The sequence below is a fragment of the Marmota monax genome, unplaced genomic scaffold (assembly GCF_021218885.2).
Source record: "Marmota monax isolate L192 unplaced genomic scaffold, Marmota_monax_Labrador192_F-V1.1 WCK01_AAM20220418_F8-fsc00073, whole genome shotgun sequence".
Classification (NCBI taxonomy): Eukaryota; Metazoa; Chordata; class Mammalia; order Rodentia; family Sciuridae; genus Marmota; species Marmota monax.
The window spans coordinates 3,244,763-3,262,128 of NW_026692846.1; the positions used below are offsets into that span (position 1 = coordinate 3,244,763).

General features: G+C 43.1%; 1 protein-coding gene across 26 annotated transcripts in view; it reads left to right on the forward strand.

The window, feature by feature from the left end:
* Ptk2 (protein tyrosine kinase 2) overlaps positions 1 to 17,366 on the forward strand; it is a 229,663-nt gene that overhangs the window by 161,169 nt on the left and 51,128 nt on the right. For 16 of the 26 annotated variants that reach the window (XM_058580855.1, XM_058580854.1, XM_058580847.1 and 13 more), the window contains 7 exons: positions 4,562 to 4,618; positions 6,097 to 6,117; positions 7,176 to 7,273; positions 11,293 to 11,377; positions 13,847 to 13,947; positions 15,446 to 15,561; positions 16,429 to 16,529. In XM_058580855.1, coding sequence (XP_058436838.1) covers positions 4,562 to 4,618; positions 6,097 to 6,117; positions 7,176 to 7,273; positions 11,293 to 11,377; positions 13,847 to 13,947; positions 15,446 to 15,561; positions 16,429 to 16,529 — 579 coding nt within the window. The remainder of the gene's footprint in view (positions 1 to 4,561; positions 4,619 to 6,096; positions 6,118 to 7,175; positions 7,274 to 11,292; positions 11,378 to 13,846; positions 13,948 to 15,445; positions 15,562 to 16,428; positions 16,530 to 17,366) is intronic. The other 10 variants (XM_046448971.2, XM_058580843.1, XM_058580852.1 and 7 more) reach the window with 1 other exon arrangement.

Below are 17,366 nucleotides of genomic sequence, written 5' to 3' on the forward strand. Positions count from 1 at the left end.
GTCCTTTTAACAAATTGTTCATTTAATTTATAATTTTGGTAAAATTATGTTATCTAAATTTTAGGATTCTCCTTTTTAAAATGTTTCTATATATTTATTTATCATTCATTTTTTTCTAAGTCAAGGTCTCCCTAGTTTGCCCAGACTGACCTTGAACCCCTGCACTCAAGCACTCCTGCCTCAGTTTCCAAAAGCTGGGAGTTTAAGCATGTGCCACCATGCCCAGCTTTTAATGTTTCTCTTTAAGCCTTTAACTCCTGGGTCAGGCATCTCCCAGGTTCACCACTGAGCCACCAAAGAAGTGAGATTTTATAAGCTAAAGCAAAGGGGTTTTCCTCAGGGCTAAGTGAAAGAATGCTTTTGCTCAAGATTTTGCCTCTGCTCCTGTGTTGGGATGGCAGTGTGGGACCCCTGCTTAGATGAGCCCTCCTGTGAGCATCCTTGGTGTAGCACTCAGCCCTGTGGAGGGAGGAAGTATGTCTATAGGAAGTTGTGGTAGTCTCAAAGTGAAGGGCGTCTGGTTGAAAGGTGATTAAGGACCATGCAGCACTGCAAACTAGGCTCTGCTGCGCCACTAGGCTGAGTACAAGCTACCCCTGAGCAGGGTCCTGAAAAAGCTGCACATCTACGTGCCTTAGCCTTCAGCCTGGGAAATAGGAAGTGACAACTGTGCCCCCAGAGCACTCTGCTGAGGAGTAAGCCACAGTGCAAGAGCCCTTGGACACTGTCACCTTACCAAAGCTGACAGTCCCTATCAGAAGTAGAGAGTGCTATCTAACAGATCTTTGACTGTTTCCTTTGTCCTGCATTGTCCCTCTATGATACCATTATTTGGGGGTAGAGGAAACAGTCTAAGGCTGGCCTCCAGTTTATCAGGGCCCATAAGTGTGTAAAAATATCTCTGACTTGGGGATGTGGCTCAGTGGTAGGGTGCTTGACCAGCAGGCTCAAGGCCCTGAGCACAGCAAAAAGAGAAAAGGTTCTCACCTCAGTGTCTGTCATAGTATCCCATGAACCTAAAAGCCAGGAGAAAAAATATAACCAAATCAATATCAATAATTCTTAGAGAAATATGCCAAGAACTGCCACTTGAAACTCCTACATAGAATCTGCAAAGCTTCACAGTCCTGTGTGCCTGTTGGTGCTTACTCAGCTCCTTAAGAACCGACCCATGTAGTTCACGAAGTAAACATTCTCTGTGCACTTGGTGTCGTAAAGCATACATCTGCCCCAAGTATTGTGGCTAATTCCCAGGGGGCCAGTGAGTTCCCCAGAGATTTCCTGTAGTAGTCTCATCACTCTTCAAAAATTTTCAGAGTTATTTCAAGGGTGGAATCTCTGCTTGAGGTTTATGAGACAGTCCTCAAAGGTACTTGAGCCACACTAAGACTGACTGGAAGGGTCATCACATAAACCTGCCAGCCCCTCTCAGAAGCTTCACAGGAACAAGACAGCCACAAGAGGAGCAGTTCCTCCTTGGCAGTCTGTGGGTACAGGGCACACCTCAGCTTCATGCTCACCCCCTACAGTCCTCACGACAACCTGGCACGGGCACTGTGCTCTCGCTCTGCACATGAGAGCATACCTGACCCATAGTCAGGAAGCAACTCTCAAGCGATCACATGTGCACTGTGCCTTGTCCCTTGTTCTGGGGATGTGCCACCCACTCAGTCTATCAGTGCACTCATTTTCTTGAGAAGCTGTATCTCCTGAGCACCTGCTCTGAGCTATTCACTGTTTTCCATGCCGAGAACACAGGTAAATAAGATGCACAAAGGCTCTGCTCCAGGGGCACACTGTTCCCAAGAGCCATACAGACCAGTTACAAGGAAAAAAATGTTTAAAAGTCAGAGGACAATAAGTCAAGGAATATGATCAAGAACATGGGGATAGGGCAAATTAGTTTGGGGAGAGGTCTCTGAATAGATGGGGCACTTGGCTGAAACCAGAATTGGCTCTGAGCCAAGATGAGCTTTAGCAGGTGGTAGCCTCAGGTGGGCTGTGGCTATTGCTGTGCTTACTAGCCTCATACTCTTCTCCAGGCAGCACACGCCTAGTCTTCCCAGGCTCCCATGGAGTCTGCAGCATCTGCTGAGTCAGACTGAGAATGAGGGCAGCGTTGTAGAGCCTTGAACAGTTGGGGACCAGGCCCCTGGGGAAGGACAGTAGACGTGGGAGTCTGAGCAGCTCCCCCAATACCCGCCCCACCGGGGCCAGCCAGAGGCACATACCATTCTGCATGAAAGAAGGCAGGGAGGGACCTGGGGCTGCTGTCTGTGGAAAGGCAGCCTTGGTGGCGTTCATCTTCTGGGGGCATTGTCAGGAAGTTGAGCCTGCTAAATTACAGGATGAAAAGAGACAGTGATGAGCAGGTACTCATCTGGGGCTTGTGTTGCCTCTATCATCTCGGCTCTTGCAGTAGATTCTTCCCCTCTTAGTCCTGATTGTTACAGGTACCTGAGCAGTTCCCTCTGCAGCTCCAGATCTTTTCCCACAAGGTCTTTTGATAAACCATCTTACACAGGAGCAAGGCTGCAGGCCTACAGTTTGCCAGTTTACTGTTCTTCATATTCTCTTGAGAACAGGAGAAGGAGGAGAAAAGATGGGCCAGACCTGGTGGTGCACGCCTGTCATCCCAGCAATTCGGGAGGCTGAGGCAGTTCAAGGCCAGCTTAGGCAATTTAGCAGGACCCTGTCTCAAAATAAAAATAATCAAAGGGCTCAGGTGTAGCACCAGTGTTAGAGGCTTGTCTAGCATGTGTGAGGCCCTGGGTTTCAAGCCAGCACTGCCATAAAAGGGGAGAAATGAGTGTTGATGGGGGAGAAATATGGAAATGAAAGAATAGAAGGTTTGGAATAGATTAAATTTTTTTTCTTGAATCCCCAAAGTAGCATTACTTAATAAACATAAAAGAATAATACAATATATTCACCTCTCCATAATCGTTTACATATGATAAATGTCTAAAAGAGAATTGATTTATTAACATTACACTCTGCCAGCCAGAATTTTCATAGTCATTTTAATGATGATACACATTGAGAACTAAATTCTTCCAGTTGCAGGCTCCAGCTCAGCTTTCATGGTTCTGCAGCTGAGTGAAGTATTGAGGGCAGCACAGGCAGCAGGAGGTGCTGGCTTCTCAGGCCCTACAGTCATCCCTCAGGTCTCTTTCGAGAGAACTTAGTGGGGCTGGGCTGTGGCTCAGTGTTAGAGTACTTGCCTAGCATGTTTGAGGCCCTGGGTTCGATCCTTAGCACCACATAAAAATAAATGTATTGTGTTTATCTACAATTTTAAAAAAGTGTAGAGCTTAGTGTCCCTCCAGGAGGGACACTAAAAACAGCAAAGGGTTCTGTTTTTCCAAAAGGAGGAGAGTAATGTGTTTTAGCACAGTACTGTTGGAGTGATGGCTATCCCCTAGATGAGTGCTTTGAAATGTCCCCATTAGTGCAGTGGTAGGTTTTTAAAATCCTGCTTTATAGGAAGGAGTCGGTGGAAACATTGGAACTCCTTGACTTTGTCTCAAAAAATAACTCATTTTAACTTATTTCCTTCCTTCCTTCCTTTTTTCTTTCTTTCTTTTTTTTTTCCTCTTTTGATACTCGGAGTGAATCCAGGGATGCTTAATCACTGAGCCACATCCCCAGCCCCTTTCTGTATTTTATTTAGAGATAGAGTCTCACTGATTTACTTAGAGCTTCACCAAGTTGCTGAAACTGGCTTTGAACTTGCTATCCTCCTGCCTCAGCTTCTTGAGTCTCTGGGATTACAGGTGTGCATCACCACTTCTGGCTCTTTTAGCTGTATTTATTTTTATTTTTAAATATTTTTTAGTTATACATGGAGACACAATATCTTTGTTTTTTTTTTAATGTGGTACTGAGGATCAAACACAGTGCCTTACATATGTGAGGCAAGCGCTCTACCACTGAGCCATAACCCCAGCCGTCTTTTAGCTTTTTGACATTGACATACTTCTTGAAATATGTGAGCGCAAAAGCTACAGAAGATAAATCCCTGCGTTTTTCAATCCGGAACAAATGAAATAAGTCAGCCCAGTTCCCCCCACAAAACTCAGGCTAGCATTTATTCCCTCAAAGAAAAGTTTCAGAATATGCTGTTGAGTCTTGTCATTAATAAAATCAAAACTTCCTGGTCTCTGGAGGGGCCAGTCTTGTTTGGGAGACTCCAGTAGCCAGAAGCATGGTTCTAAGCATGTACATGGTATGTAGAGGGAAGTTCAGCAGCCAGCACAGGTTGGTTGATTTGGATCATTGATCAATCATCTCTTGTCTTTTTTTTTTTTTTTTTTTTAAACAAGGGCTTTCTGTGTTAGCCTGTTTGCTGTCTGAGAAACAAGTCTGTATTATTAACAGTGACAGTGATGTCACTTTGATTTCCATAAATGACTCATTTGTGAGCAAAATTTGAGTATTTTAAGAATATTTCAGCATGGTAGAGGGTGTAGACAGATCGTTTTGCCTTTTTAAATTGTATCAAAGGCCAAGAGGTCAAGTCTTTAACTTCTGCCAACATATCTGTTTTCCTTTTGCACAGAGACAGACGACTATGCCGAGATAATCGATGAAGAAGATACTTACACCATGCCCTCAAGTAAGTGCTCTTCTCTCTGTTTTTGCTGAGGTTGACAGATAGTGCCTCATGGTTATAGGGTATATAACCTATAGGTGCCTATAGGTTTTAGGTTATTTATTGTCCTTTGAAAACTTTATTGTGTGCTTAACAGAAGTGTTCTTTTCAACCTTACAAATTCTATATATGCACTCCTATAAGACCAGAAGCCTAAAATGAAATAATTAATGTTGTTTAGATAGAGTATTTTTGTAGTCTTGTTTTCTTGCTGTTTAGCAACATTTATTAGAGTACTTACTCTCTGTAGATAATTAGTATTCTTTAAAGGTTTAGTACACACATATATATTTCCCCTTGAAATCATGCCTTGCTGTGTGTGGTTGACTGAGCAGTGCCAGCAGCTTCCAGCCTTTAGTCCATACCCTCTGTGGTGTCTATGTGGGACACGGAACCCCTGGATGAGCTCCTGCCACCTGGAAGTGGCAAGGTGCTCTCCTCTTTGTCTGTACAGAGGGGAATCTGTAGATGCCCCAGCTCTTGCCTTGGAGAATATTGTCCCCAGCTCTTGAATTGGATAAGTCCTTGAAATTTCATGTTTGTAAAAAACAAGGGAAAAAAAATTAAAATTTAATCCCACCTCTTAAGGCAGCCTCAGCAGCTTTACCTGAAATCCAAATGCTCCAATATCAGTAGAACTAAGTATTTTAATTTCTTTATCCTGTTTTGTAAATATTGTTTAAAGTATTCTCATTTGAGTTGTATATGCAATGAGGAAACATTACAAAAATAAAGAGAAATAAGTAGGCCTCTAAGGCAGGTATTTTCCTGGGCAGGCCACACTGGCCTGCCAAAAGTCACCAGTCACAACAGGCATGGTGGCCTACACCTGAAATCCCAGTGACCCTGGAGGCTAAAGTAGGAGGGTCACAAGTTCAAGGCCAGCCTCCACAGGGGCGGGGTGGGGGTGAGATTTAGTACCTCTGGGTTCAATCCCCAGTATGGAGGGTGGGGGGTTGTTTTATCAGAGTAATTAAAACCAAGGCAAGAGCTGAAAATTAGTGTATATTTTTTAACAGCCAATGGCAATTTGGGAAAATGTTTTTTTAAGATTAAGGATAGTGTTTTGATTGACCATTTAGTCATTTGTACATTCCTACAGAGAATTCACATTTATATATATAATTTATTTACTTATTATTTATAGTTTAACAGTAAATTCCTAACATGGCTACCTTTTACCCAAACCTCACAAAAAATGAATTGAAAAATGGGAATTTATGAGATAGAGATTTAAAGACATTACAATAAAAACATCAATGTAACTCAGAGATATAAAGTTTTTACTTGTTTAGATCTCTTTTTTTTATTCATAGTTGAGTTTAAAATAATGAAGTGAATATTATTGAAATATACTCTCCAAGTTTTTATTGTTAACCTAATTGCTATTAGTTATTTCTAAGCAAGGTCTTCAATTTTTTTCTCTCTTAATTGCAATACAGAAAACTATGGAATAGATGAAGGTAACAGGATTCCTTTGAAATAACTGCATTTGCTTGCAATTGCAACCGTGGAATGATACGGGACATTTCAGTTTTCAGTTAACTTATTTTAAACTATTTATCATTGGTTTACTCATTCTGTTAAATCAATGGAATTACTAGCTAAATTGATTTTAAAGAGGAAAACAACTATCTAAAATGTTGGTTCAATGTTTATATACAATTGATTTATACAACTTGATCTCCCAGGGGAAGGTCTTAAGACATTTGGCTATTGATTTGTTCTATTAGTGATTACACTAATGGAATATATACAGCCCTGATTTGGATGAATTTCTTATGGGAAATAAATCAAAGGACCAAGTGAGTAATTGAATTGAAATTCAATCTATTCTGTTCCTAGAGGGTGTTTTCTTTCTGTGTGCCTCAACAGCCTGCCAAGACACTGATCTTATATAACTCATATTTAAGGCACATACTCTCAAGTTTATGCTGATATATTCAGCCTTGATTCCATGTCATCTGATTTTGAAATTGTTTTTTAGAAACTACCTCTTTAAACTCTCTTAGCTCCATGATAATCTATAGATAAGACTATAATGAAGTGGAAAGCTCTTAAACTTTCAAAGCATAAAGTTTAACAATTTTATAGTGCCCCTGTGTTTATAAACTTTAGTTATTTGCAAAATAATTGCTTTAAATAATTGTGTTTTTCTAGACTTCCTACATTAATACCTAAACTAATAGCTCTTATTAATGAAACGTACACTGTAATACTTAGAGCAATTATTTAGGGAACTATGAAACAGATAACAAATAAATCAGATACTTAAAGACTCCTAGGTTGGAAAAAAATCTGCCTTTAATAAAACTCATTTTTATATACATCCAATACCATAACTGAATAGAAGTTCTTTTTAAAGTATTGTTTAAGAGAATTCCACTCAGTTGAAAGCACCTCTGTATATCCATGTGCCACAGATGAAGTTTCTGCTCATGATGAAACTATGTGCCAAGTGTTGTGTCTACATTTAAAGTATTGCACCTAATTACATATTGACACAGGTCATGTTTTACAGCTAGGGACTATGAGATTCAAAGAGAAAGAATAGAACTCGGACGCTGTATTGGAGAAGGCCAGTTTGGAGATGTGCATCAAGGCGTGTACATGAGTCCAGTAAGTCCCTTACGACCCCCCAAAATATGTGCTAATTTTGACTGTCAAGTGTAAATCACCTCTTTGTCTTCAGAAGTCCCTGGTTCCTCTGGATGTTCACATTCTTTCTTGAAGCTCATTGCCCTGCTGTTGCCCTTCCTTCCATGTCTGCCCATTTGTTAAACTCACTACACACACACACACACACACACACACACACACCAGGGAATGGTACTTTCATAACCAAAAACTTGTAGACTTTTTTTTTTTTTAACTCTATGCATATTTATCTTCCTTATTCTCCTTACTCTACTTTTGAGACAAAACACAGTAGAAGAGCATTGGATCTAAACTTGGTGAAAAGGCCTGAACTTAGGCCTGGCTCTAATGCCCATGTGGCAAGAGGACTCCAGTTACTAACCCAGGTGAACTCCAGCTTCCTCCCACCCCTATGGTTCCTGACACAGATGCATTGCAAAGTTTCAGGCTCAATGTCTCACCAGGGTCACAGAGCTAATGGTGGACTTTAAAATAAGTCGATTTTAGCTGCAAAAATAATAGAGAATTTTTTTTTATATTCTCAGTGTAGTGTTTACTTAATATTTATTGAATGAATCCTATCCCCAGAAAAACACCAGGACTCCCAAGATGTCAAAGATGTTTCTGTGTTGCAGCAGAAGAATGTAAAAGCATACAGATGACGCTGGGCAGGAGACGCTGGTGGAAGGGGGCTGGGACCCATGGTACAGGGTAGGACTTTGGGAGATGATCCCATGGCCGTTTTCAAACCTGCCCATGCTATGTGGAGAATGGGTGGTAGTGAGGCAGCAACATCTGCTCCCCTGAGGTGCTGGTGGTGCAAGTAGGTGCAGTGAGCCCTGCTCCTTGCTTAGAGGATCCCGTGGGCATGGAACAGAAGAGTCACAATAGCTCAGGCTGTCTGCCTTAAGCATCTGTATGAGTCCTTAAGTGAGATGGAGGAGACTGTGGAAGACACAGCTCTGACAGTGTTCTCCAGAGAGGCAGAACCAATGGGATCTGAGCCACAAGAGACTTATCGTAAACAGTTGATTCACACAGTCATGGGAGCCCATGAGTCCTGTGATCTGCACTCGGCAAGCCAGAGATATAAGACGGCCAGTGGTGTGGTCCAGTCAAGACCCAAAGGCTGAGAGAGTAGAGGGCAGTCCAGATCTGAAAACAGGAAATGGACCAGTGTCCCAGCCTGGCAGCTACCAGGCAGCATCTCTTCCTCCTGGAGGGTCCATGTCACTGAGGGCAGTTTACTTTAGGTAGCTTGCTGACTTGCATGTTAGACTCACAGAAATGTCTGGAATAATGTTGGACCAGATATCTGGACACCTTATGGCCCGGTCAAATGGCCACATGAGGTTCACCCTCATGGTATAGCACAGCGTTTCCACCTCCAAAGGAAACAGGGAGTAGGTGGGCTCAGTGTTGAATCTGGGCCAAGAGGGAGGTGGAACTGGGTGCTACTCTGAGGCCAACCTGTACTTGAGTTCCTCACACAGATAAGTTTGTTTATATAGAGGTGAGCTGGGACCAAATCCCAGTGCCCTGGCACTGACAGGGCAAGAGGTCTCTCACAAGCTACAACCCAGCCCAGTAGCTTGCTCTTGAGAGGAAGCTAGAATAAGACCTTGGAATCAGTGACAGCGCCATGTTGGCTGGGGACTGACTCAAAATGGGTATTGTGTTACCAACTGTTGCCACCACCTCCTGCATATCACAACTACAAATTATCTAATTTTCCCCTTTCACTGTTTGGGGGGGGGGGGCAGTGTTTGGTTGTGGTTTTTTGTTTGTTTGTTTGGGGAACTGGATTTGAATCCCTAGGGAATTTTTACTACTGAACTACATCCTGCCCAGCACTTTTTATCTTTTATTTTTGAATCAGGGTCTCACTAAATTGTTCAGGCCTTACCCTCCGGTGGCACTGGGATTACAGGCATGCACCACAAAAACTCTGCTTACCCTAATTCACTGTCAATGAAGGGCCCAAAGAACCTACCTCTGCTGGCAGCATGACCATGGACAGCCTCCATGCCTCCAGGCTCCATTGACTCACCTACAGGATCCCTGTCCTGGGTGCCATCTGTCACTTGCTTTAAGAGTTAGATAACATCCATCAACCCCAAAGAACCTTCTTATATAAAGCCAGAACATGCAAGAGCCATGGAGAAGCTAGACGGGGAGAAGAGAGGTGCAGGGAGTAAGGAGGACTCTGGACAGCATCGCCCCAACCCCCACCCCACCCCGGGTGTCTCTGGCTGATGCAGCTGCATTTCCCCAGTAGGCTCTGGAGGATTCCCAGAAAGGATGGAGACGTGATTCAGCATTGCCAAACCTTCACAAATACCCCAGCTCCTCTTTGGTCCCCTCCCCTATTCCCTTCCTCCCCTTTTCTGCCTCTTTAACAGAATGTGAGGCACTTTGCTAAAGTACCTGTGTGAAGTGAGGTAAACAGGTGTTCTGGCAAAGGAGCCTCAAGCCCAGCGTGAGATGAGCACACTCAGATGCTGTCCAGACTCTTGATTTGTTGCAAGTGGCAGGTCATTTCTGGTATCATGTTTCTTGCATTTCTTAAGTTCTATCTTTTAATCTTGAAGAAAAGACAAACTTTTTGGCTCCTAGGAAAACACATTTTCTTGTTTTTTTCCTACCCTGTGGTCACACCTTCCTGTTTCCTTTGCTATTTTCTCTTCTACCTAACTTCTCATTTTTTGTTTGTTTGTTTGTTTTTGTTTTGTTTTGTTTTTGTTACCAGGAATTGAGCCCAGAGTGCTTAACAATGAACCACATTCCCAGCCCATTTTATGTTTTATTTAGAGACAGGACCTCGCTAAGTTGCTGAGGCTGGCCTTAAACTCGAATTCCTCCTGCCTCAGCCTTCCCAATCTCTGGGGTTACAGGCATGCACCACTGGCCTGGCACTTGTTCAGTTTGTAGAGCTTGGACCCGTGTCCCCATGATGACTATAGTCCCATGAACTGAGCTACTTCCAGATGCCTGTCTCCAGCCAGGCTTCCACCTGAACTCCATTGCACCTGGGTGCCTTGGTATCTTACGTCTCAAGCTCATCACAGCCAAAGCTGAATTTTTGGTCTTCCCCTTCCATCTTGCTTATTTCTCTGGCCAAAAACAAGAGCTTCCCTCTGTGTTACTGCATCCACCCAGAGCCAGCTTTGTCCTGCCTTCAGAGCCCTTCCAGAGGTTCAGCCCTCTATGTTCCTCCATTGCGGCCACATTTACCCAAGCCACTATCATCTGTCCCCCAACCCTTTGGCTTACTGTGACCTGCACATATGGGATTCCTGTGCCTAAGTTTGCTTCCCAGCAGCCATTCCTCAGCAGCTCAGCCAGAGTGCTCCTTCCTCTGCCCACACCCTGCCCTGGCTCCCCGTCTCACTCAGTGAAAACCACTGCTCCCTGTTGGCCTGGGAGGCCCCCTCTAATCGGGTCTCCACTCAGGCCCAGCTCCAGCCTCACGCCCAGGTGGGTCTCTTGAGTTTGCTATGTGCACCCAGCCTCTGCCAGGTGTAACTTCCTGCCCTTCGAGGCTGGCACCTCGCTTCCTTCTGGTCTTCACTCTCCTCCCATCTGCCCCAGGAGCCTCCTCCTGCATAGCCACCACAACACCTCCATGTCCTCACTCCCCTTTGGCAAATGACGTGCTGTTTCCGGTCAGTTCTTCCCTGGGAGGTAAGCTGGATAAGAGCAGGGATCACTGCCTCTGCTGTCCACAGGCACCTCTTGCCTAGAACAGCACCTGCTGCTGGAGACACTCCAAACACGTTGAAGAGTGAATCGTCTTTAGCGGCTCATGTGTGTCCATTTAGCTCAGAGGATTCTGCACAGCATTTTTGTTTTAAGTATTTCTCTCATTCTTTAAGATCCTGTGATGCCAATTCTGCGTGGTCCAGAGCCACATAGTTGCAAAACAACAACTTTTCATGAATTTACCTGTTGATAGAGAACTTTCCTACATGTTATGTGATTCTGTGATCTCCCTAACACAGGAGAATCCAGCTTTGGCTGTCGCAATTAAAACATGTAAAAACTGTACTTCGGACAGCGTGAGAGAGAAATTCCTCCAAGAAGCCTGTAAGTGTCTAGAAATTTCTGTGTAACTTCATTTGACTTTCTATCTGTGAACTCTAAGAAGTAAGGAAAAATATGTTGTAACTTTTATGAGATAACTATGTTTACTATTTTGCTTTACAAATTAATATCTGGATTTGAAGAGGTACATATCTGCAGATTTTCCCCAGTAAACATGGTGTTTTACATGTCAGGGTAGAAGATACACTTTCCCTTTGTGCCTTGGTACAGGACACTCCTGTGCCCTCAGCTCTTTTTGGTTAATATTTTAGTAATTACATCAGAGGAGACACAAAAGTCTTTAATTATATGTGAAGATCGCACCAAAAGCGATAGTTACTAACAGTAAATTGAAAATAAGTGTAAATACATTTTGTACTTAAATGTTCATTTAAAGATGACAGAGTATTCACACAGTGACCTCAATCTGACAAGAGTAAATTTAATGATACACTTGGAATTTTGTATGTTAAACAAAACCAAAGCTGCCAGGTCTTATTCTTGAAATATGTGGAAAATTTGGTAGTTGAAGGTGGGGGTATCCACCAGGGATTGAGTCATATTGTGTGAAGGTGAGGCGACTTGGCAAGAAACTCTGGGTGTGTCAACAGGACCTGCTGTATCCATGGGCAGCTGGGACCCAACTCCAGGCATGCCTGCCTCTGGGCCTTGTGGCTCCACACTTATGCCAATCGGATGATGGCTTGAGAACGTCCTGAGAGATGCTTGCCAGCTGGTCTGGAGTGCAGCCTCCGGGTTTTGCAGGGACTGTTCCTTGAACATGGTTGTATCATTTCCCTAACCAGAGACAGGAAAAAAGGAACAGAAAGCACTGGAGTCAATAGGGAACCAACCAGATGTCACAGCTGGTTCAAGAGAATTCCCAAAACCCTGTGTCTATAGAGAGTAAGAACCTCTGAGGTGATTTTTTTAAAATACATGCAGATTTAATTTTACTTCCCCCACAGAACTGAGTTGCATTTTTATGGACAAGAATTTTGTACATTCTTACCAGTTCCTACAACTTAGGAATTGTAAAATACATGAAGGAACTGCATAAAATACTCACTAGTATATGGGGGCCCATTCCTGACAACATTCAGACACCAGTTGTTTCATAACATGTTGGTAATATTAAAGGAAAATTACTGCTGTGATTATCATAATGTCTTTACTTAGCCTCAAAATATCTTGGACTTTATTTATTTATTTATTTATTATTTTAATAGTCTGTGAAATCCAAGTGTTTTAATTGCCACTGGACTAGGTCACCTTGAAGTTACTTTGAGTTGTTTTGCAATCCTGTAGTTCTGTGCAGATCATCTGTCTTGCTAATCCTAGCACACAGTGCAAGTGACTTTTAGAAATTATGAACGAGCACTTGCCCACGAGTTGGTTTACCTTTGTGTGTGTGTAGGCTCTGGTGGTCATCTTGGCCCAGGCAGGTGGACAGACCTTAGGGGCTGCAGTAGAGCAGCACAGCACCAGAACTAGAGCAGGTTAGTTGACCCGAAGGCCCTCACAGCTGTCTGTCCAGGACATGCCTTCCTTAGAGCCATGAGAGCAGCTAGTCACATGCAAGGGTCAGACCACAATGCTGGATGCAGCAACCCCTGTGTACCAACTAGAAATCCCTGTGACAGCCCCACAGGCATGGCTTCAGGCCTTGCAAGAAGCATGCCCAGTCAGCAAGGTCTCCACACAGACAGTGGCTTCCCAGTCCTCGTTGCTGTCCTCCCAGTGTTACCAGTCAGGTTGCTTTTACCAGGAGCATGTTGCCCAACTAAGTGAAGTGCACGTTCCCATTTTATCAGATGTCCAGAGAAAAACCTGGGAAGTAGGCCTATGTCAGCTTTGTCCTAGAGGAAAAGAATGGGTTTTCTTGGCCATTTATCCATTTCTGTTCTCCCATGGCACAAATTTGCCGCAGTGAGTATCTTATGCCACAGATACGCAAGCACAGATGCTGAGAGCCATAGCCGAGTAGGAATGAAGCATGGCATTTTTTTTGAAAGGTGACGCCAGCAAGCCATTGAGATGACAATGGTTATGTTAAGATGTGTATTCAATTGGATATTAGACCCCTGCTATCTGCCTCAGCCTGCTACTTTGGAGCTCTCCTGGGGACTCCCGGAGAGTTCCCATTGGTTGGGGAAGTGCGGTAGGAGGGATTTCCGGAGGAGGGATTTCCGGTTGGTGTGGGGTTCTGGGAGAAGGCTGCGTGTGTGCGTGGCGTTCGCAGGAGTTTTGGAAACAAAGTTTGTTCCTGCTTGAGTGGCTCGTGATTTTGTGCCCAGCCAGACTGCGGCACACAGAAGCACATGCCAGTGCACGCCCACTCAGAAGCAGGAGCACCCTGTGACATTGAGCTCTGAGTTCCCACACCGTTAGTATTTGCCTTCAGTGGACTAGTCTTCAAGAAAAATTAAAGTTTTCAAAAGAATAACTGTAGACAACAACTTTTTTCCTTAGTAACAATGCGTCAGTTTGACCATCCTCACATTGTGAAGTTGATTGGCGTCATCACAGAGAACCCCGTGTGGATAATCATGGAGCTGTGCACACTGGGAGAGGTATGGTGAGCTCTGTGCCTGCCTGGGCTGGCTGCTCAGTAGTCTGCTGCTTCACAGTCAGCCAGCAATTTGGGCATGACATCCTTTGCTTCTGAAAAGGGGAGTCGAGAGATTACATCCTAGATTTTCAGGAGAGTTCTCATACAGGATCACGTGTGGTTTCCATCCAGAGAATGTTAGTGTGGGTATCTTCATCACTGAGCCAGGCACAATGGCACACGCCATACTCCCAGCTGCTCAGGACGCTGAGGTGGGCCAATCTCTTGAGTCCAAGAGTTCCAGGTCAGCCTGGGCAATGTAGGGAGATTCTGTCTCAAGAAAAAAAGAAACTTTGCAACTAAATTCCCAGATAATCCTGGCAGCTGTTGCATCCAGATATTTTATCAGAACTGGTAACAACACACAACCAAAGGGTTCTTTTTCTCTCTGTTGCTATTGCCTGAAGAACTAGCCCAATGATTTGAAGATGGAAGAAACATTGTTAATAGAGCTTGGGTAAATTAATGCTGAATTTAGGTAAATCCAAAGTGTCAAGAGAATTCACTTTGAGTTGAGAATTCACAAAGTGTTGAGAATTCACTTTGCAGTGTCTTTTAGACCAGCTGCCATTAGTCACAGTTTCTTTGAAAAATGTGAGTAACAAAAGTGTCAGCAGCCCTCTTTGACGTTCTCCAGGTTACTGAAACCTTAGTCAGAGCACCTGGAAACTTGCTGGAAACACAAGCTCTCAAGCCCTACCCCAGCTGCTGAGTCTGGCCAGGCTGGAGCACTGTTTCTATCAGCTCAGCCCATCTTCTTCCTCTGCCTGTGCTTCCAAGACAAATGGAGTGTTTGTATAGATTCTCCCCCCTGTTTTTTTTCTGCTTTGGCTTTTGGAGAGTTTGTTCATTTTTCTGACTTAAGAGCCTCTTGCTAAATATTTGTCTTTTATTTGCCAATTTTCTAGAGTATTAATAAAGCCGTGTGCCTTTCTTTCCTATGTTAGTATGTAGCTGAATTACTCTGTCAGTCTAGTCTTGAGACCAGTGAGCCCCTGGGGTGAGCACCCAACACCTGACCACTGCACCCTTACCATCCCGTCCTCCCCACTGCATGGCACACCCGCCTGGGCCACACTGAGTTTTGCAGTGGCGGTGAATAAGCTGTGTTTGTATGTTAGGTTCATTTGAACAGTAGCTAGATCTTTGGGGTCCCTGTTGTTATTAGCAGTTCTTTATTTTGTGATTCTATTATTGTTTTGAAGCTTGTCTTCTATAATTTTTTTGGAATTCATATATAGGCATAAAGATTCTAATTTTACAATAGGATTGAAATAATGATTAACTACAATTTCTGAGTTAAAATGTTTCATTCATTACTTTTTTTGTATAAGGGGAAAAGTGAAGCCATTTCATAGTATTCATATGTGTTTGGAACGTTGGTGCAATGCTGTTGAGTGTAGGTTTTATGCTGCTGAGTTTTATTCTCTCTCTTTTTTACCTTGCTGTTGTTCCCAAAGCTGAGGTCATTTTTGCAAGTAAGGAAATACAGCTTGGATCTGGCGTCTCTGATCTTATATGCCTATCAGCTCAGTACCGCACTGGCGTATCTGGAGAGCAAAAGATTTGTACACAGGTGAGACACAATCCTGAAGCTACCAAGTGCCTTGAGTGGGTGGAACTGCAGGCCAAGTATGGGGAGGAGCCATGCTCCATGTACCCCAGAACCTTTCATACCTCTCAGATCCGTTGCATAGCCTGTTGGGTTGTGTCCTACAGATGGAAGTGCCTGGCTTGGCAACACATGGTGAAAGGCTTTTCTTGGATGCTTTCAGGACATTTATTCCTTCCACACATATAGTCAAGAATGTGTACTTGACACGAAGCAGGGCATATGTGGAAAGAGTCCCCGAAATAATTAACTCCATTAATTATTATTATTATCCAGATGTCAGCGTTACCCATGACATCTGTTGCCCTTCTCTGGAATTTCTGTTTATAATCTGTGGCTCCAGTTTGATTACCAGTGAAAGTCCTTAAGAACTATCTGCCAAGGGTCACACCAGTTACTGTGTTGTTGTCCAGCTTTGAAACAAGCTGTATCCACAAAAGCACTCAAAAGTCTTGTGCTCAGAAGATGACTTTTACTTGATTTAACAAGATCTCTTTAGTACTGGTGAAGTTACAGACCCCCGTTTGAGCATGTCTGTCAGTTATTGCAGATAATGATAGAATTTTATGAAAAGTTAATAAGCATTTTCATCATTTGAGAATGTTTTTCCATTATTTAAGATAGCTATCAGCATATTCATGAGTAAATATCTACCAAAAGGAATACATGTGAAGTAAAATCATCATCTTTAGCTTATAACAAATCTATTTGCATTATCTATAAGCTGTCTTTCACAGTGTACCTATGAAAATATGTTCATATAGTATAGATGAGTTTATAGGTTTGTTTGCATTGTGTTAAAATTTATTGTCCCAAATTCTTCCTTGTCAGGGACATTGCTGCTCGAAATGTCCTGGTATCCTCAAATGATTGTGTAAAATTAGGAGACTTCGGATTATCTCGGTACATGGAAGACAGTACTTACTACAAAGGTAAGAAACTAAAGCAATAACTAAAAATGAGCTGCAAATCTTTAATGTATTTATATTTCTTTAAAAAGGTATTTTCCAGGGGCTGGGGTTGTGGCTCAGTGGTAGAGCGCTTGCCTAGCATGTGTGAGGCACTAGGTTCGGTTCTCAGCACCACATATAAATAAATAAAGATCCATTGACAATTACACAATATCTTAAAAATAAATAAATAAGAAGGTATTTTCCAGTGTGCTTTCCTTGGGCTTCAGATGGATTTGGTGGAGGAAGGAAGGATGGCCCTGTCCATAAACAGTGCTAGAGGAGAAGGATGTCCAGAGTGATCCAAAATGGATCATGGGCTTATAAAACCATAGAACCTTAGAAGAAAAATATAAATCTAGAGAATCCTTTAACTTGATACCAAAAGGAAGAAAAATTGATAAATTGGACCACATTAGAATTTGTAATTTTTATTCTGCCGAAGACTGTTAAGAGAATGAAAAGTCAAAGTACAGGGTAGGACAACGTATTTACCAAACACACAGGAGGAACTTCCTTAGCAGGAAGATAGATGAAGAAGGTACTTGGGAGATGAACAAAAGAAAGGAAGACCTTCGCTGAAGAGAACATAAGGTGGCAAATGAACCTTGACCTTGTTCAGTATCTTTAACCATCAGGAAAATGCAGATTAAGACCAGAGGGAGAGAACACTGCACATCGTCAGAATCATTACAACAAATACTGCCCATACCTGGTGGTAGCGATTCAGAGAAGCTCAGCCACTAATAAGGTCCTCAGGGGGATGTAGAACATTAGAGCCACGCAGGAGCGTGTGCAGGCCTTCAGTGAATAAAACTG